Here is a 20,973-nt window from a genome sequence, read left to right on the forward strand (position 1 = left end):
GATCCCACTGAGGTAACCCCTTCTTCTGCTCTTCTATTAATGAACATTTTACACTAAAATGAAATTCTTCAAGCGTGTCTCTTTCTACAACCAATGTCAGTTTCTTGAGTGTAGTAACTGCACCTTATTCTTGTATTTTGTGAATATATTTATACAAAATTTTGATTTTTATCATTCTTTATTTGCCTCAGAAAATGAAGAAGACAAGGATTAATCTCCAAAATTTACAAGCAGTTCATGCAGCTCAATAACAAAAAAACAAACAACCCAGTCCAAAAATGGGCAGAAGACCTAAACAGACATTTCTCCAAAGAAGATATACAGATGGCCAACAAACACATGAAAGAATGCTCAACATCATTAATCATTAGAGAAATGCAAATCAAAACTACAATGAGATATCATCTCACACCAGTCAGAATGGCCATCATCAAAAAATCTAGAAACAATAAATGCTGGAGAGGGTGTGGAGAAAAGGGAACACTCTTGCACTGCTGGTGGGAATGTGAATTGGTACAGCCACTATGGAGAACAGTATGGAGGTTCCTTAAAAAACTACAAATAGAACTACCATATGACCCAGCAATCCCACTACTGGGCATATACCCTGAGAAAACCATAATTCAAAAAGAGTCATGTACCAAAATGTTCATTGCAGCTCTATTTACAATAGCCCGGACATGGAAACAACCTAAGTGTCCATCATCGGATGAATGGATAAAGAAGATGTGGCACATATATACAATGGAATATTACTCAGCCATATAAAGAAACAAAATTGAGCTATTTGTAATGAGGTGGATAGACTTAGAGTCTGTCATACAGAGTGAAGTAAGTCAGAAAGAGAAAGACAAATACCATATGCTAACACATATATGTGGAATTTAAGAAAAAAAAAATGTCATGAAGAACCTAGGGGTAAGACAGGAATAAAGACACAGACCTACTAGAGAATGGACTTGAGGATATGGGGAGGGGGAAGGGTAAGCTGTGACAAAGCGAGAAAGAGGCATGGACATATATACACTACCAAACGTAAAATAGATAAGCTAGTGGAAAGCAGCCGCATAGCACAGGGAGATCAGCTCGGTGGTTTGTGACCACCTAGAGGGGTGGGATAGGGAGGGTGGGAGGGAGGGAGACGCAAGAGGGAAGAGATATGGGAACATATGTATATGTATAACTGATTCACTTTGTTATAAAGCAGAAAGTAACACACCATTGTAAAGCAATTATACTCTAATAAAGATGTAAAAAAAAAATGAGGAGGACAGAAATATAAAATAAACACAGTAAACTCAATTATGTCTAGAATAACACTTTAGACTTAAGGGGTCTTAATCACATGCTTAATGTTGATACCACTACCAGTGAACACTCTCCATAAGGAGATACACACAATGTTCAAAACAAAAGACAGCTGTAGGAAGGTCACTAAAGTTTTGACTCAAGATGTATACCTCCGACAAAATCTTTCATGATCCCTTACCTGTGTATTCTGGATAACAGATAGTTAATGGACTCCTCTTTATTTTTTCCTCAAAAAGATCTTTCTTGTTGAGGAACAGAATGATCGAAGTGTCTGTAAACCATTTGTTGTTACAAATGCTGTCAAACAGTTTCATGCTTTCATGCATTCGGTTCTAAAAAAGAAGCAAAGGATGATAGGTCAGTAGCAAAAAAGTAAAAGTAGATTAACTGTTAATGAACAACAGACCAAAAAGGTTTTTTTTTGGGGGGGCCATGCTACAAGGCATACAGGATCTTGGTTCCCCGACCAGGGATTGAACCTATGCCCCCTCTAGTGGAAGCACAGAGTCCTAACCACTGGACCGCCAGGGAAGTCCCAGACCAAGAAGTTTTAAAAGTGCTGATGGGCAATCATGAAAAGAAGTCAGACACTGATAACACAAAAGCTGAGTCAGTCCTCATTTTTATAATTCTTAGAGGTTGAGAGGTGGGAATAAGGACTGGCTAACAAGAGGACTTAATCCTGCCCACATACTCAATGTGCTGTCCTATCTCGTAAGTTTAAGAGGGCATGGATCAATATTTTGAAAAATCTAATCACACTGACAAGGAGAAAAATTAAGGATTTTAAGTTTTGGTTCAATGAGTAAACGGATGAACAAAGTCTTCCTAAGAGCTATTTTCCGTTTCCTGCCTGCATTAGACAGGCCTTTTATTTACCAGAAGCTCCAACATACCATCTCCTCATCCTCAGCCAGAACGAGGTCATAATCACTGAGGGCCACGCAGAAGATAATTGCTGTCACTCCCTCAAAACAGTGAATCCACTTTTTTCGTTCTGATCTTTGGCCACCTACATCAAACATCCTGAGTAAGGGGAAAGAAAGCACGATTTCAGCAAGGTCATGCACACACACATCTCCCTAAACTGAACTGGTTAGGGAACTTCCCACTATTGCATATTCAAAACCCCATTTATAATAGAAAAGACAAACAAGGAGCAGATAAAATGTAGTCAAAATAATTATCTGTGGTTAAATGTAAAAGAGAACAATATGAGAAAATAAAATTTAGGAACAATTAAAATTCTCATTTTAGATAAACAGTTGAGCCTCTTCACTATCAAAGCTTGTGTCAGATGTGCCAAAAGTCAGCAGAGTAAGCACTGAAATGGATTAAAGGAAGGAGGGAAAAAAGACAGGAAAAATGAAGAGCTGAACAATACAACTTAAGATAGTAACAATAATAACTAACATTTACCAGACACTAAACATCTTAAAGTACATTAACTAATTTAACCCTCATAACACTCCTGTCAGTACTATTATTATCCCCATTTTACAGATGAAGAAGTTGAGGCACAGATATGTTAAAAAATTTGCCCAAGGGAACACTACTAACAAATGGGGACTGGCACTCTAACTCCAGCACCCAACCTGGTACCCACAACACTACTCTACCTCTCAAAGGGGTTTATCTCTCTAGCTAAAAAAAAGAACAATAAATCCCCAACTTGCATTCTACTTCCATAACTCTACTGACTCAAAACTTTGTTTTCCTTACTTTTTGTTTGTTTCTTTTTTTTTAAATTGAGGTATAATTGAGATACATTTTTCTTTAAGGAAAACATTTTAGAGATTAATTACAGAAAAAAGTAAATTATACTTTATGGTAGGACTCTAAGAACCCAATACCTAAACACAAAATTTAACCAATATTTGCCAACTCCAAGTCTTATTTAACCTAATTAAAAACAACAAAGCCTCAATGGTTCACACATTTTATGTTCCACTTCAGATCAGTTTTAGACCACTACTCCCTTCTGGGGTGCTTACTTGATATCCTGAGTCAACTGCTGAACTTCTGTCAGCAGTGTCCTCATCTACCACCTATAGTAAAAGGAGGACCTGCACGGCTTTGTTTTTTAACTGGTACTAGGGTCTGAGGAGGTATGCATACAAATGGTTAGCTACTCTTAAGGTATATGTTTGATGACAATGATAAAATGTTTTAGGGTTAAACTCTGCCAAGCTGGTTCAGTGTGTCAGATCTACAGTGACTAGGGATCTATTTCCAGAGAATTTTCCCCCTAGAGATTGAGAGAGATAAGACACAGTTGAGTAATTTCTCAGTGTATGTTTGAAAGAGAACAGTCATCTCATCTCTTCATCACCCAACTTTTTCTTTTGGTCTTTTGATCTTCCCCAGTCCTTTTCAACCTTTAGTCCTGACACCTGGAATGAGGCAATCACAAGTTGGCTCTAATACAAGGTCATATTATAGGTTTTAAGAAAGCTAACATCACATATTTCACCATGGAGCTTTCAAGAGCAGAAACACACTGGTACACCATAATTTGAATTTGCTCCACCATTTCTTTCTATAAAGTCCATAAAACTGGCAGAACACTGTGAAGTTCCCAAAGTGGGCTTTTCACACATATTAACATTTACAGTATCATTCACTAACAGATCAACATTTTATAGACATTACCTCATAACTGAGAGGCAAGTAAGCAATTACACAATGCCTTGCATATAGGAGATGCTCAATAAATGTTTGAATAAATGGATAGTGGTTTTGCCTAGAGAGAAGAGGAAAAGGAAGAAGTGATAGTACTTCATAACAAGATATCTACATGCCAACAATAAAGTGGGTGCAGCACCTTAATTATATCTGGCTATTGATCCTGACATAAAATGACCAATAGGAATCACCTAACTAAAGATCAATCTATGACATCAACAAAAAAGTTTCCCACACTAAATAAATAAAGGTCATGACATATAATTATGAATGGATTACTAATCTTATAGCACACCAAGAGACATCTCACTCCTACGGTTTCATGGGTGATAATCCATGGAGACTCTGCTATTCTTGTTAAATAAATTCATCAGTACTATGATAAGCAGCTCGTCTATTCTAAAAATATTCAGCTGAACTGCTATTTTCCTGCATCAGGTTTCAAATCTGTTTTGGTGTATTAAGATTTCAAGACCTCAACTAGTATGTAGTAATACCTAAACGCTGTGTGGGTTTTGCGAAACCTAAGAAGCAATTTTTTTCAGAGAAAAAAAAATTGAGAGAATCTGAACTAGAAGTTACATTTGCATGCAACTATGCTGAATATCACATTTTACATACAAGCATAATGAAGTAGCTAAAAAGGACATCATATACTGAAGGGGGAAAGTTTACTCCTAATCTCAAAGGTCATAAAAGCAGAAAACAAGACCCAAAAAGACAGTTCTATTATTTACGAAAGACCATTAACACAGAGACAAGCTGAAGCGTATTCTAGAATTACTAGTGCTGATGAGAAAATCCTCTGTATTAGAATACTAGAATCTTCTCTCTCTAAAACAATAATTGTTTATATTATATCATACCTCCACAAAATACCTCTATCCCTAGATCGATATTCCATTCTGTACTGTATTAAGAACTAAGTTGTGCATGATACTGTGCACAAACCGGTCAAAGGCCATGACAGTATTAGCTTCATTCCAGTAAACTGAGAGAGAAGTGCGATCCAGTAAGAAAGGATTGACACTGGTGAGAAAAGCATTTCTATTTTAATATCAAAATGCCAGAACAAAGCCATATAAACTAAACCAAAACACTAGTTTTCTATCCTTTTAGTATTGTTGTTACCCTTCTAAACAACAAACATTCAACACGTTTTGGCGATTCCAATAAAAAAGCAGCTGAAAATAAAATAAAATAAATTGGTAACCATATGATTACTTTTATTGATATGTAAGTTACAATTTAATTTTGAATTTAAGTTCCTCCAAATGGAAAATATACTTGATGCTATTTGGAGAAAGAAGAAACGTTTGGGCCCCCATTCAGTTTAAACAAATACTGGCTAATGAATATAATTATAAGTTTCTAAATCAAAGAATATTGTCTACAGAAATTTTACCCTGATTAAGAGATACTAACTAAAGGAAAGATATTTGTGTTTGGCATATCTAGAAAAAGGCTAATGACTTACTTGAAGTACAGGTCTTTGAAAGTGAAATGTGTTTCCACAATGCCTGTGGTCTTCACTCTTGTCCGCAAAACATCTTGCTGAGTTGGAATGTAGTTGGTTTGGGATATTCTATCCAAATCATTTAGGTAACTAAGTAAGTAAAATACACATTTATTTTTACTTAATGAAGCCAACCATGTGCACAGCAAGTCAACAGACTAAACTAGTTCCTTGCCAAAAGCAGGTTCTGAACCTGTCACTAAAGTAGCAGAACAAGTCAGATCTTCAGTATCACAGAAGATAATGAGAAAAAAATGAACCTAGCATAGGACAATTAAAGTAGGTTTTATATACACTACACAAAAGTGGTTTTGGGCTTCCCTGGTGGCACAGTGGTTGAGAGTCCACCTGCCGATGCAGGGGACACGGGTTTGTGCCCTGGTCCGGGAAGATCCCACGTGCCGCGGAGCGGCTGGGCCCGTGAGCCATGGCTGCTGGGCCTGCGCGTCCAGAGCCTATACTCCACAACGGGAGAGGCCACAGCAGTGAGAGACCCTCGTACCGCAAAAAAAAAAAAAAAAAAAAAAAAAGGTGGTTTTAATTCTACCAAAATTAAACTGTGAAAGCCAATTAAAAACAAACAAACATAGAAATGCTATTCTTAATAAAGATTCCTGAAATTTAATATTAAATCAACTGTGCACTGCACAGTACAAAAACCTAACCAAAACAAAAGCCCTCAGACATTTAATGGTCATCTGTATGTTTAAACATTTGCTAGGACATTAGAAAATGCTGGTTGAATTACTAAAATTAACAAGAACTACTTAGCTCAATAAGAATGAGTATTTCCTGTTTTCATTCATGAAACAGAAAAGTTACAGGTTTGTTTTTTTTTTAAATCTAAGCCAAAAACTAATACCTACAAAGAAACTTCATCTGTTTAGTGGAATAATTTAAAAACTGCTTCAAAGCTAAATTAAATTCTTCACAATTTCAGGGCTCCCAAAGATTTTTTTTTAATAGGTGATACCATAATAATTGAATTTTTAATGATCTTCTATAAAACTAAGTACCATCATTAATGTTAAGGAATCAGTCAACCTCAGATCAACAATTATGGAAAAAAACTCTATAAATCATGTGTCTTCAGGTGTAGTTAGAGGATTCAGAGCTTACTGAGTGTATGTTAAAAGAAATTACAATCTAGCTTGATGACTACTGGGAGAATTATTTAAACTACCAACATCTGCAACTGAAAAATATTATTGAGATGGGCAAGAATCCTGAAATGTTTCTAAAGTCAAGTTTTCATTTAAAAAGTAAGCTAAGTTTTTCAAATATCATTTAATCTTTTTATAATAATTTGAGCTAGAATAATAGGAAAAGCAGGAAAATATAATATTGGAGAAAATACCTTAACGCTTAGAACTGCCTTCATTTAGTACGGAGATGGATACAAGTAAAAAGAACTTACCAAGCCCCCCAAAAGCACGTTAAGAAAAAAACCCCACACATTCTGAATATAGGTCTTATAAATAAACACACTGTAAAAGAAGCAATATAGGACAACATGTAATAGCTTCACAGAAGTATTAATTATCAATACAAATTCTCTAAAACTATGTAACCCTAGAGAATTTCCTTAACAAATAGATGCTTCAACTTCGTTCCAAGACTCAACATTCTCTTTCTATACAAAGTCTACTATCGTGATCTGGCAAAAGATTTATAAGTGGTGACTAGTACCAGAGAAATCCATAATGCAGCCCAGCCACAGAGAGTTGTGCATAAAAGGGATATCACAATTTTAATTTCCCTTGCTAGCTGGCAATCAATGCAAAGCCCTTATGCAGAGGGAACCTACTGAGTTGGAAGAGATCCAGGACTCAGATGCAATAGATTTCTCTCCTCTTTCACTTGTTTACTATAAATGACCACGGAGCTACTTTCATGATGCAAAGTCTCCCATTTACACTCCAAGAGGAAATACTTTTCTCCAAATCATATAAAATGACCAAGGGCTCTATAACCCTAAACTGAAACAACCTTTATAAAGGGATCCTACAGAATTCTAAGTGTCTCTTCCTTAAATATTTCCTTAAGAATGGGCACTGAACTTTCACTAGGGTCACCAAGTTATTTTCTGTTTTCATTTCACAGAGAAAAATTACTTACTATGAAGCAGAATCATTGAGCTGATATTCCCTGGATCTGCTGAAGCAAGCCTGCACTCCACCGTCTCGCCATAACCGTTTAATCACTCCTGCTAATTCTGGAGTCATGACTCCTTCTTCCGCACTGCCAGCTAAAACAAATAATTGCCGGGCATCATCCTGAAGAAAGCAGTTAAAGGAGAGAGACAGATGATTCTCCATTTCTTACAGAATTGACAAGAGTCTCTTTAACACACACACACACAGATATACATTATATGTTATATTACTTAAAAGAGGTATGAAAGAGGCCTTTCCTGGCAGTGCAGTCTGAGAGAATTTACAATGAAGTCTGTCCCCCTTCTCTCTCCACTACAGTTAGAAGTGCAGAGCAGAGTTGAGGAATGATTTCACTCCCACTACCACTTCTTCACATACTACCATCCCCTGAAAAGATCTCTTCTGACTGTCCTACAAATCCCCATCCTGGTTACTCATGATTTTTAAAAAAAATAAATTTATTTATTTATTTATTTTTGGCTGCATTGGGTTTTCGTTGCTGCGCACGGGCTTTTCTCTAGTTGTGGCGAGCAGGGGCTACTCTTCGTTGCGATGTGCAGGGTTCTCACTGTGGTGGCTTCTCTTATCGTGGAGCACGGCCTCTAGGCGCACGGGCTTCAGTAGTTGTGGCTTGCGGGCTCTAGAGCGCAGGCTCAGTAGCTGTGGTGCACAGGCCCAGCTGCTCCGCGGCATGTGGAATATTCCCGGACCAGGGCTCGAACCCGTGTCTGCTGTATTGGCAGGTGGATTCTCAACCACTGCACCACCAGGGAAGCCCATGATTTTTTTTTTTGACAGAAAAAAAACTGATCTGTCTGTGAGACAGGCACATGTAACACATCCCCATTCTGTTAAAGGAAGCCTACAGGGCTTCCCTGGTGGCGCAGTGGTTGGGAGTCCGTCTGCCAATGCAGAGGACGCAGGTTCGTGCCCCGGTCCGGGAAGATCCCACATGCCGCAGAGCAGCTGGGCCCGTGAGCCATGGCCACTGGGTCTGCACGTCCGGAGCCTGTGCTCCACAATGGGAGAGGCCACAACAGTGAGAGGCCTGCGTACAGCAAAAAAAAAAAAAAAAAAAGGAAGCCTACAATAAAAATAGAAATGAAAAGACTAGCACATAAGAGGTAAAGTCTAAACACGTCAAAGGGAGTAAAACATTAATCAAATTTAAGGAAACTGTTCTCTTTTTCCTTCTTAATCTCAGAGGAACAGGAAGAAGAAGAGACTGAAGCATTTAAGAAGTCTGGAAATCTAGTAGGGGAAATAAACCCCTAAGGGAATAATTCAGTCTCTACGCTCCCCAAAGGTATAATAATCCTCTAAATGAGAGAGAAAGAAAGGCAGAAGGAGAAGAAGAAAGTAACACAGAGATCTGATCAAAACTTCGTGAGTCACAGACATAGCTTTATAAGTGGTTACAGTTTTTTTTTTTTTTGCAGTACGCGGGCCTCTCACTGCTGTGGCCTCTCACGTTGCGGAGCACAGGCTCCGGACGCGCAGGCTCAGCGGCCATGGCTCACGAGCCCAGTCGCTCTGCGGCATGTGGGATCTTCCTGGACCGGGACACGAACCCGTGTCCCATGCATTGGCAGGTGGACTCTCAACCACTGCGCCACCAGGGAAGCCCTTGTTTTTAAAACTTTTTAAAACTAAGATATGTGAGAGGTAAAGAGGACAGAAAGGGCTGAGAATTGTGATTGCTTTGCTTTATTCTACCCACCACTACTTGTCAGATAGTTTATAAAAATAAACACAGGTCTCATAGGATGATTTTCCCACCTCAAATCTAATATTTATCTGCCTCAGGAGATTTCCAAATAACCATAAAAATGCAACTACTAAAGAAAAACATATACTGGGTAAAGAAGAAGTAAAGGGGGAAGGGGAGCAATCAATTATATTATAAATAGTCATTAGGACAATAAACTAGCACGCAAAAAGCATTTCAGACCACAGGTGAAATTGCAAACAAAAATTCCTAAGACTTGTGTATTCCCAAAACTCGTGCATCCACCTAAGCAAAAGAAACCAAAACTAACCGTAGCACACTCCAATTAATTTTGCCGAACCCAGGATCTTCAGCCTTAATAGATTTTGCTCAGTAATACTCTCTTCCTTTGAGATCCTTTCCAGTATTCTTCCTAGGAATACTTTAGACCCAATCGTCTCTAAGAAACTTCATCTAATATCTATATTCCCCTCGTCTCTTTTTAGAGATAAAAATTTTTGATAAAGGAACAAATGAGAAAAGCTGAAAAATTACACAAACTGGCAATGTACTCAACAGTGGGCATGTCCTTCTACACATATGGAATAGTACTTTATTTAACATTTAATGACTTTACAGTCCCTTGGTTCTGAAATTTGATCTATACACATGCAGGTATTCAAAACCTCAATAAGTATTGCTTTGTTTTTTTTAATACCATGATTCTAATTTTAGAAATTTTTAAACAGAGAGAGAGCTACTGCTACGTATTTTTGCTGTCCTGACTTTGTAAAGTTTTAGGACAAAACATTTTTCCCTTGCCACTTAACCCCTTCTACAGACCTACTCCTGCTTGCCCATAATAAACCCTCTTTTATAGGTCGATAAAGAGGCCCCTCTTTACAGTGAACTTCATACCTCCACCTTAAGCAGATATGAAAAAGCAACCTATCCCACACCCAGCTTTATGCTTTTCTATTCACTCTCCAGACAACTGTAAAAAACTAGAGGAGGATAAAAGAGGAGCTATAAATATAAATCCTTACATATGAAAAAGGAAAAGAGAAACTTCAAAAACAGGGTTGTAGATTAGGATGAGTGAATGCTGGAGGGCTAGGCTAGGTGATTCAGGAGGCCTGAGAGGAATTAATAATGTCAACTGCATCTGGTGACATGGGAGTGTTAGGACCCAGAGATTAATGATACTGATTTGATAAAAGAGAAATGAAAGGAGGAAGGATACTATGGTGTGAATGTTTGTGTCCTCCCCAAATTCTTATGTTGAAATCCTAATGCCCAAGTGATGGTTTTAGGAAATAGGGCCTCTGGGAGATAATTAGGTCATTAGGGTGGTGCTCTCATGAGTGGGATTAGTGCCCTTATAAAAGAGACCCCAGAGAGATCCCTTCCCCTCCTGCCAAGTGAGGACACAGCGAGAAGTCTGCAACCTGGAAGAGGGCCCTAACCAAACCATGCTGGCACCCAGACCTCAGCTTCCAACCTTCAAAAGTGTGAGGAATAAATTTCTGTTGTTTATAAGCTACCAAATCTGCGGTACTTTATTACAGCAGCCTGAACAGACTAAGGCAGAATATGACAACTACATCTGGTGACAAAGGAATGATAGGACCCAACGATTAATAACAACTAATTTGATAGTGGAAAGAAAGGAAAGGAGGAGGGATGGCCAAAAGGCAGAAAGGCAGTCAGACAGAGGGTGAGAAGTCAAAAAGGAAGAAACTAAGAAAATAAGTAAATAACTGAGATGGAGAAAAAGCCAACAAAGAGAAGGAAGAGAATAAATACAGTATTACTAACCAATTATTGGATACAGCAAATACAACAGAGAAAGAGTTGGGTGATAGGAAGGAATGAGAAAAGGGAGGAAAAAAGTAAGAACACAAGAAAGAGCTGGTAGAAAGAGGGAGGCAAAAGCAAGAAGAAAGGCAGCTGCGAGAGGGGATAGAAGGAATAAGACAAAAACAAGAGTTTGTTTATTCTTGCCTTAGCTATCACATTTTTCCTGCTCAGAGGCTTAGAAAAATAGTCTCTGATTTTTTGTGATATGGAACGCTTTTACAAAAACATAGAAGTCATGCCCCACACATTCCTCCTCATTTCTTCTTTTGCTCCTCTTCTCGCCAATCATTTTAGAACCCTTACTCTAGCTGCCCTTCCTTTATGGCACCTCTAGTCTTCCTAATCTAATACTATCCAATTAGAACCATCCTTCTATTATTTTTCCCTCCAAGAATTTCCTCACTTATTTACTGAATGTTAATTTACATCTGAGAAATTGAGAGTTGCTTAGAAGAGTTCCTAAGCTACTTCACAGACATATAGGCTTTGCTTTTCCAGGCAGTCTCTCCAAGTCACTTCCTTTTATTGCCCATAGCACCTAAGTATGACACTGAACACAGCTGATGACTCTCTTAGTTCTAGGAAAGCGTTCTATACATTCCCAGCCTTCTCCTGGAATTTAGCTGATGATGATATAAAAAATCACCCACTGGGCTTCCCTGGTGGCACAGTGGTTGAGAGTTCGCCTGCCGATGCAGGGGACACGGGTTCGTGGCCCGGTCCAGGAAGATCCCACGTGCCGCGGAGCAGCTGGGCCCGTGAGCCATGGCCGCTGAGCCTGCGTGTCTGGAGCCTGTGCTCCGCAACGGGAGAGGCCACAACAGTGAGGGGCCCGCGTACCGCAAAAAAAAAAAAAAATCACCCACTTTCATTTTGGCTCTCTCCCCACTGCATCAAACATCCTAATTTATAAACTAGACCTTCAGGGCCCACTAAGTATTATAATCAATCAATACAACTTTTGAATATCTGACAGGTGCAAAAATTATACTAGGACATGGTATAATCCAATTCTATAGCCTACAGTACAACATAGTATAGGGATATAGTTATTCTTGAATACTGGAAATTTGCCTCTAAAATTGAGACTTAGTGTTCATGTCCTTACCAAGTTTATTCTGCGACACTGATATTTGCCTTTAATCTCTACACCTCAGAAAGCAGAGCTCCATATCATGACAACCTCTCTTAGATTATTTCAATTTACTACTATAAAAGTCAACAGTGCTGTAAAAGAAGCAAGTGAATAAAACAGTTACCACAAAAACCTATAGTATATCCACAGAATCCCATTTCCTAGACTTACCTTTGTGGTAGTAATCTAATATCTCTTAAAGTAGATTGCTAACATGTCTCAAATGAGCAGACAGTACTTTACTACAACTTAGCTTGTTGCCTAAATTTATTTCCCTAACACATGAAGCAAATTAGGCTTAACTGCAGCTACTGAAAAAGAGCAAGTAAAGAGGAAATGAGATACACTTACTGCTCTGGCAGCTTCCCCAAAGTCAATCTTTAGCCGTCCCATGGCTCTTATGATTGCAATGATGGACTGTATAGTATTGCTGTAGACAACTACTTTATATTGCTTACATTCTTCCTCTGAATAGCCATCCTCATGAATGATTCTTTAAAAAGAAGAAAACCACAAATCATTACCATGGACCTAAAATGAAAAGACACTATGGACTTTTATGCATTATGAGTAAATGTTTTACAAAAGACCACGTTCCAACTTACTTCATCTGTTTCACAATGGTACTTTTACCAGATTCTCCAGCACCTGAAACAGAAGAAAACCAGACTTTGAATTCATCTGTAATCCAGCTCAAAAGTATGAAATCAACATAAGTGATAATTCTAGATTAACAGAAACCACAGGTCCTAGGGAAAACTTTGGTGAGGTTTTCTATCTATCAGGAAAAACTACAAAGCTTCTCCAGTAGAGATTTTACTTTCTTTATATAACACAGCAACCAAATATAATTCACTGAAAGTGTTCCAGGGCCATCTTGATTATCACCTGTGTAACGTAGGCACTCTAAAGGAGATACGGCAACATAAACACCTCTAGGAACTCATCCTCTACATCCAGGGTCCCCAAGCCCTGGGCGGTGGTCTGACAGCAGTCCTCAGCCTGTTAGAAACCAGGCCGCACAGCAGGAGGTGAGTGGCGAGCAAGTGAAGCTTCATCTGCCCCTCCCCCTTGCTCGCATTACCACCTGAACCATCCCCCTGCCTCCCCTCTGCCTCCCGTGGAAAAACAGTCTTCCATGAAACGGGTCTCTGGTGCCAAAAAGGTTGGGGACCACTGCTCTCCATGAAACATCATGAATGACATAGACACTGAACACAGGCAAAAATGAAATGATTTTTTTTGGCTTATTCACTTTTATTAATTCCTCTGTCGACATCCATGGACCTAAGAAGCAGCAATCCTCTCAGCCATGAGACTAAAGAGTTCACAACAGAGGAGGCAATGTCCCTATCACTTTTCCACTGTATACACACTCAAGACCACATTTCCCTCCTCAGCCAGCTGGAATCACTTTAACAACCACAAATGTCAGATGGGCCCCCTGAACTCCTTGACATTCCACCTGCACTTCCTTAGTCAACTCATTCTCCCACCTTCCAAGATGCCTATCTGACACCACCTCCTCTCTCTCAAACCTTACAAACCCCTACCCACTCTGACTCTCAGCTAATGATCCTGCCACCCTCTTCCTGGAAAAAGTAAAGCACTCTGAAAAAATTATCTCATTTTCCCATAACCAAACCCACCAATCTATCTGCACCTCCATTAATCTCTACCTTTATCAGTGGATGAACTAACTATCTCTGCCAGTGTCTAAGACTAACGCTGGAGAGAGTTCACAATTGGAGGCTGTGCACTCACCCACCTCATTTTACCTATTCAAGGTCTTGGCTGCTACAATTGTCTCATGTCACTCAAATATCATCAAGTTTTCTCTACCCACTGGGTCACTCTCTTCGTTATACAAACTTGCTATACTATCCATCTTAAAATCAACACAAACACACCCCATTTCCTACCTTTCCTTGACTCCACAAATCTTCCTCTAGCTACCACTCCATTTTCTCTCTTCCTCTTCATAGCAAAACCCCTATGAGTTGTCTATATACATGTTCTTCAATTCTTTCCCCCAATTCTCTCCTTAACCCACTCCAATCAGGTGTTCATACGCACTACTCTACCCATTTCTCAAAGTCTCCAACAACTTCCATCTTAACAAATCCAATGGTCAATTCTCAGTCCTCATCTTACTCAAACTCTCAAGCAGAACTGGTCCAAGTTGATGACTTCTCTTGAAATATTTTCTTCATTAGGCAAGCTTCTAGATCCAACATCCTACTGGTTTGACTCCTACCCCACTCCTTCTCAGTGCCCTCCCTCCTGTCTCTGAATTCTAAAGGTTGTATTGCTTCAGAGCTCCCTCATTGGACCTTTTCTCTATCTAAATTCATTCTCTAGGTCATCTCATCTAACCTCATGGTTTTAAACACCACTCATAAACTGATAAGAGTTAACAGCTAGTGAGTACTACATGCCAGACACTATTCTAAACACTTTACTTGTGTTAACTCATTTAATCCTCACAATAACCCAGTGAGGTAGATATTATTACTATCCCCATTTTATAGACAGATGACAAATTCATTTGTCCACCACTACATAGTCAGTAAGTGGCAAAGCTGAAATTTGAATTCACACAGGTTGGCTCCAAAGCTCTTGTACACTGCCTCTGTGCTAATGATTCCCAAATTTAGATCTCTAATCTATACCCTGGCTTCTAACCTTGGCTCCAGACGCATATATCTAAATTACTTACCTGATAAATCTTATATTTCTAGTAGACAACTCAAACTTAAAATGCCCAAACTAAGTTACTGCTTCCCCACCCTTACCCTCAAACAAACCCTGCTCCACCATGTATCTCATCTCAGTAAATGACTTCAACATTCACTCAGTTGCTCAGGCCAAAACTGGTAAGTGACATGTAGCTAACATACAGATGGAATGTGGGTGCCGGGACCAATATGTATACTGAATTAGTAGAGCTTAATTTTTAAAAATAGAATTAAATATAGCTCTAACAGTTTCTTCTTGCACCACAATGATCATGAGCATACTGGAAACCATAGACCTAGATCACTGCAAAAGCTTCCTAAATGGTCCAATGCTTTAGACCTCACCTTTCCTATGGTCAGTTTTCCACTCAGTAGCTGGAATGAATTTTGTAAAATGTAAATCAGATCGTGTCACAACCCTGTCCCAAAACTCTCCTATGGTGTCCAATTACACTCAAAATAAAATTCATGGGCAATAAGGCCCAATATGCTCTGGCCCCTGTCTACCCCTTTACCCTCAACTCCTATTATTCTATACTTCGTTATCTTGCACTTGTCAGACCAGCTTTCTTGTTTTTCCTCCAACATACCAAACTGTTCTCAATGAGCTAGATCCTGTCTCATGATCTTCACATTTACCATTCTCTCTGCCTGGAATAAGTTTTTACAAGATCTTCTTCACCCAGGTTTCTGCTTCCCTCAGAACAGCCTTCCCTGACTAATCTATCTAAACAGCCCCCACCCAATCACATTCTCTCCCCTTACTCTGTTATATTTTTAAAAGCACATATCACTTCTTCACATTAAAGATTTCATCTCCTGTCTTCTCCACAAAATATAAGCTCCATGAACATTTATTTAACCTCGTATTCCCAGGGCCTAGAACTGTGCCTGACATAAACTGGTTACGTAAATATTGCTGAACAGATGAATGACTATCGTTCAATAAGAATGATCCTTTACTAATATTTCTCAACTCTATCAACCAAAAACGTTAGTTAAAATAAAGTTCAAATAATTTTATAATTTCAAAAAATAATAATAATAATAATTTTATAATTTCAAACATCTACATTTTTAGAGAATCAAAAAGGACATTTATATATGATTTTATCTCTGTTCTTGTAAACTTAAGAACAGAGATTCTATCAATTATCACTTAATTGATAATCGGGGTAGCACTAAAACAGTTAATATTCAAGTAGCACACAAAGAACTTCCTAATGACAGTGTGAGAAAGAAGTGATTTCTCCCATGCATATCTAAAAAAAACCCCCTAATGATTCAATTTTGAGGAAGAGAATACGAAAGCATACCACTTACATTTAAAATAGTCTATAACACACAATTCCCAGATTATCCCATGTTAGCAGCAACTACAAAATTAACTACAAAAAGTAGAGATTAATGAAGTAATGTGCACCTTCTTTAATATATTGAAAACAGCATTTCTACTATTGATGTTGGATTATTTTGAGTGAAATAATAAGTTTATTAATCTCAGAATCAATTTTTACCCATCTCATTAAGTTCTACCCTATGAAGGTGCTGATTTAAAAAAAAAAAATGTTGCTCTCTCTCTCTCATGTTTTTCCAAGGCTCCCTGATAAAATGTCAGTTTGTCCTTCTCTTTATTATCACACAACATATATTCACCCAAGTTTTTATTAGGCATCCAATTCTATCTCTTAAAAGAAAGCACCTCTTACTGACCACAGAACTAAATACAGGATTTGTTTCAGTGGGTGTACCATAGCATTTCATACAAATAAAGAATGAATTGCTTTATACCAAGCCTTTGACCCATTCAGCTTCTAAATCACCATGAAAAGTGCCACCATCTTACCTTCCTTCCAGGTACGAAATCTAAGAGTCATCTGGAACCCACTCACTCTTCTCTCCTTACATCAAGCTGTAACAAAATCTTCTTCTTATGCATTTCTCAAATTAATTCTTTCTACTACTCACACATCTGAGCCTGACGTATACCTACTGGATGTTACTGCTGCAATTTTCTCAAACTTCTAGCTCAAAGCCCCTCTTCCCTCTCATCATCTCCAAATGGCACTATTAAAAAAAACATCAGAGCTTCCCTGGTGGCGCAGTGGTTGGGAGTCTGCCTGTCAATGCAGGGGACACAGGTTTGAGCCCTGGTCCGGGAAGATCCCACATGCCACGGAGCAACTGCGCCCATGTGCCACAACTACTGAGCTGTGCTCTAGAGCCCGCGAGCCACAACTACTGAGCCCATGTGCCACAACCACTGAAGCCCGCACACCAAGAGCCCGTGCTCCGCAACAAGAGAAGCCACCGCCATGAGAAGCCCACGCAACGCAACAAAGAGTAGCCCCTGCTCGCCACACTAGAGAAAGCCCCCGCGCAGCAAAGAAGACCCAATGCAGCCAAAAATAATAAATTTTTTAAAAAAACCATCAGTTTACCTAATAATTCTCCAAATTCTTCCAACATTTTCTATAACCCTTTCTTATTAGGTCTGAACTCTTTTTTTTTACCTCAGTCCTCTGTGCTCCACTGCTTCAGTAGTATGTTCTCTCTCTAATAACTTCTCACTCTTAGGTTTTCCCCAAACTGCTACCCTTGTCTCACCTTCCTTCCCCAATACACATGTGGTGTTTGAAACTTCCTAATTTTATGTACATCTTTTTATGTAACTTCCTTCAAAATTCATCACAAGTTTAAGGAGAGATTCATTTGCCCATCTTCAATCTTCAATAATAAGGATATAAAGAATGGAATAGACATAAAGGAATTGCAAAGACAGACTCTATGGCTTGAAGAGGAAGGAACTGAAGATGATTTTGTAGGGAGAAGGGGTGGAACTGGGCAGGCGGTAGGACATATAGGGAAGAATAGTCTGAAAGGCTCCAGAGACAGGAGGGAATGGGATCAGTGCGACTTAATTTATCCTTAAAACGATATGTATCTAAAGGATATCCAATATAAATAGGAAAAAAGGATGAGAGCTAAAGCTACAGAGATTTTTGAGAGAAAAGGAAGACAAGTAGCTAAGTTAGATGGTCTTGTTCTCAACAAAAGAAACAAGGCAATCTGCAGAGAACAAAGGAATGGAATTAATTTAGAAAATCATGTTATAAACAGTCAAACAGAACAAGAAAGAAATGTGTGTACAGGTTAGCACACAGAATCACCAATACTGTTAGACAAAAAACAATTTACCAGTTTATATTCTACTGTAGAACCACTGTATTTACCTAAATATACTCTAAATTTTATTTTTAAGGAGCTCCTTGAGAGCAGGTACCATATCACAGGCTCACCTATTTCTTCCCATAACATATACTACATTATGAATGTGAAAAACAAGAAATGGTGATGATTTCTTTGCAAGATTTTTTTAAGGCCAGTGAATTGCTAGTATAAATTATTATATATGAGTAAACACATTCAGCTCACATACACACTGATTTTAAAAATGTATCCTGAAAGATGGCTGACACTCAAAACCACAGTATCACCTGATGCCTCCTCTTTTTTCTCTCTCATTTTGACTAAAGAAAACTTAAAGCCAGCCCAAAGAAGGTACACGAGTATATTACACTCTTTCATACTTCTGTGCCATCAGGCATAATGAATTTCCTCATCTGTAAAACAGGGGTCAATAGAAGATTCTTAGAACAGTGCCTAGCACATACTAGGTATTCAGTAAATGTTAACCAGCCATTATTTGTGAATGCTGTTTTCTCTGTTCCAAGTGCCACCAAGTAATGTTAAGGCCCAAAGTGTTTAATTTAATAAAAACTGCTTGGATACTGATGTTGGTTCAAAACCTGAGTAGAAATGGTATAACTACTTAGCTGCTGTCTCACAATAACAATACCGTGGATAGAACCTGGATTCACATACTTAGTCATCAACTTATAACCTAAAAGCTACAGCAAACTACATCAAAGCATTAGTCATTTTCTCTGCCCCACCCTGAAGAACAAAAACACTTTCTTCCTTAAATCTATTTTCAGCCCTAGATACTCCTGTCTGCTACCTCTTCTCCCATACTTCTCACCCATCTGCACCTCTGCAGCTTTTCCTTTAAGTTTGCCCACAGGTCTCTGCACCACTACCTCATGTACTAGTAGTTATTCCAGTGGCACCTGAAACACCTCCTTTTCCTTTTAAATACTTGTTTCTGTAGAGAAGTCATGAAACTTCTAAAAGACCAGGATTATAACTACAGCACACCCCCTTTTCTAGAAGTCTCACAGCCCCAATATGCCACTATTTTTGGATAACCCTCTAGCCAGTGCTAGACAAACACATGCTCATGGTCTCTCTACAGGCCTGCAAAATCAGATATATGGGAACATATGACTGCAATAGGCACAGATCAGCCTCTCTCCCACAGCAGATTGAAAGCTTAGTCAGTAACTTTGATTTTTCTTTCTAACTTATTTTCACCTTTCATTTACAACTCAGGCACTTAAAAAGATTTTTTAGTTAGGGATACCATGTAGGAACAAACTCTATGGAAGAGGAAACTTTGGTCCTAACTCTGCCATGACTAGATTGTGACCCTGGGCAAGTCACCTAATTTAATACCAGTCTCCTTACACATAAAATGTGAAGGAGTTTGGCTTAGATGTGCTTTATGGCTGCATTCTAATATTCGATGATTATAATTATTATAATGCTAAAGGCAGACTAAATCTCTAATTCCGACACACAGAGGCTTCAAATCAAATCATGGATCCACATCTTCCTATTAACCCAACAATCCACAATACTACCATAGTACAGTGATCAGCATGTTCTTCAATTACGCACTACTGATCAAGAAGGGACAAAGAGCAGAAAGAATTAAGAGTGTAGCAACAGTAAGGAAGTAGGAGTTGTCTGGCAGCCAAGCTCCTATATTCATGCTCAAGGATATTCTATGTACAGTCTTAAACTAGCAGAACATTCAAGTTAGATTGCTATTCTTAAAAAAAATATGTGAATATCTATAACTAAAGATCACAGGAGCACAGTTCCTGCTATTTCCAAAAATAAGATTATCTATTGTTCCCACTGATTCCTTTCTATTGAGGTATAAGTAGCTAAGATAATAAAAACTCAGATTAAGGTAAAAAATGACATTTCATCCAAAATGCTTTTCAAGGTACCACACAACACAAAAACCAGTTTCCAGCTTCCTAATTCAGTAAAAGAAATGGTTAGCAAAATTACAGATGGGAAAAATGTCACAGAGCAAACAAAAATTGTTATTCAGCCTTTAAAAAACACACACACACACATCCTGCATTGCCTGGCATTGCTAGACAATGAGACTTCAAATACAAATAAGTTTAGGAATTTATGGTCTCATGGGAGAAGTTAGATATATTTTTCTTTTGAAATTAGCAAGTTTCCTTAACCTAAAATAACAGAATAATTTTTTCACCCAGCCCACTGTCCCTCTAAGCATGCCAAGCCTCTGCATTTAAACATTTTTGAAAATGCTATTCAACTCGAACTTCAATCTTTGCTGAAGCCTCCCCATTCCCTCTGAACACAATTAATACTCCCGCTCTGTTGGCTGGCACAGATTATTCCCTTTCAGCATCAGTCCCAGAGGTTAATTTCCAAAATCAAGTCCCAAACTGTCCTTCCCAGTCACCTTACCTCATTTTATCTCTAGCCAGCTCTGGCTACTCAAAAATAAACTTTTTTTTTGTCTCTCTTTCCAGCTCCTAATCTCATAAACTGCTAATGGGTTTTCTTGATTTTGATTAAAATGGTAACGAAACTCTTTTTGGTACAACCTGAAAACCCTTCCACATCTATGTAATTCTCCCTCAAGGTGACTCTGACCAGATTCAACCTGATCCTACAGGTTAATATCAAACACC

The 20,973-nt window shown here is 38.5% G+C and overlaps 1 protein-coding gene across 1 annotated transcript in view; it reads right to left on the reverse strand.

Moving 5' to 3' along the window:
* The window catches only part of GNAI3 (G protein subunit alpha i3), a 39,166-nt gene that overhangs the window by 4,947 nt on the left and 13,246 nt on the right, over positions 1-20,973 (reverse strand). The window contains exons 2-7 of the mRNA XM_033862362.2: positions 12,977-13,019; positions 12,723-12,864; positions 7,631-7,788; positions 5,474-5,602; positions 2,208-2,337; positions 1,490-1,643 (exon numbers count right to left, since the gene is read on the reverse strand). Of these exons, the coding sequence (XP_033718253.1) occupies positions 1,490-1,643; positions 2,208-2,337; positions 5,474-5,602; positions 7,631-7,788; positions 12,723-12,864; positions 12,977-13,019 (756 nt within the window). The remainder of the gene's footprint in view (positions 1-1,489; positions 1,644-2,207; positions 2,338-5,473; positions 5,603-7,630; positions 7,789-12,722; positions 12,865-12,976; positions 13,020-20,973) is intronic.

The sequence above is a fragment of the Tursiops truncatus genome, chromosome 1, assembly GCF_011762595.2.
Source record: "Tursiops truncatus isolate mTurTru1 chromosome 1, mTurTru1.mat.Y, whole genome shotgun sequence".
Lineage (NCBI taxonomy): Eukaryota > Metazoa > Chordata > Mammalia > Artiodactyla > Delphinidae > Tursiops > Tursiops truncatus.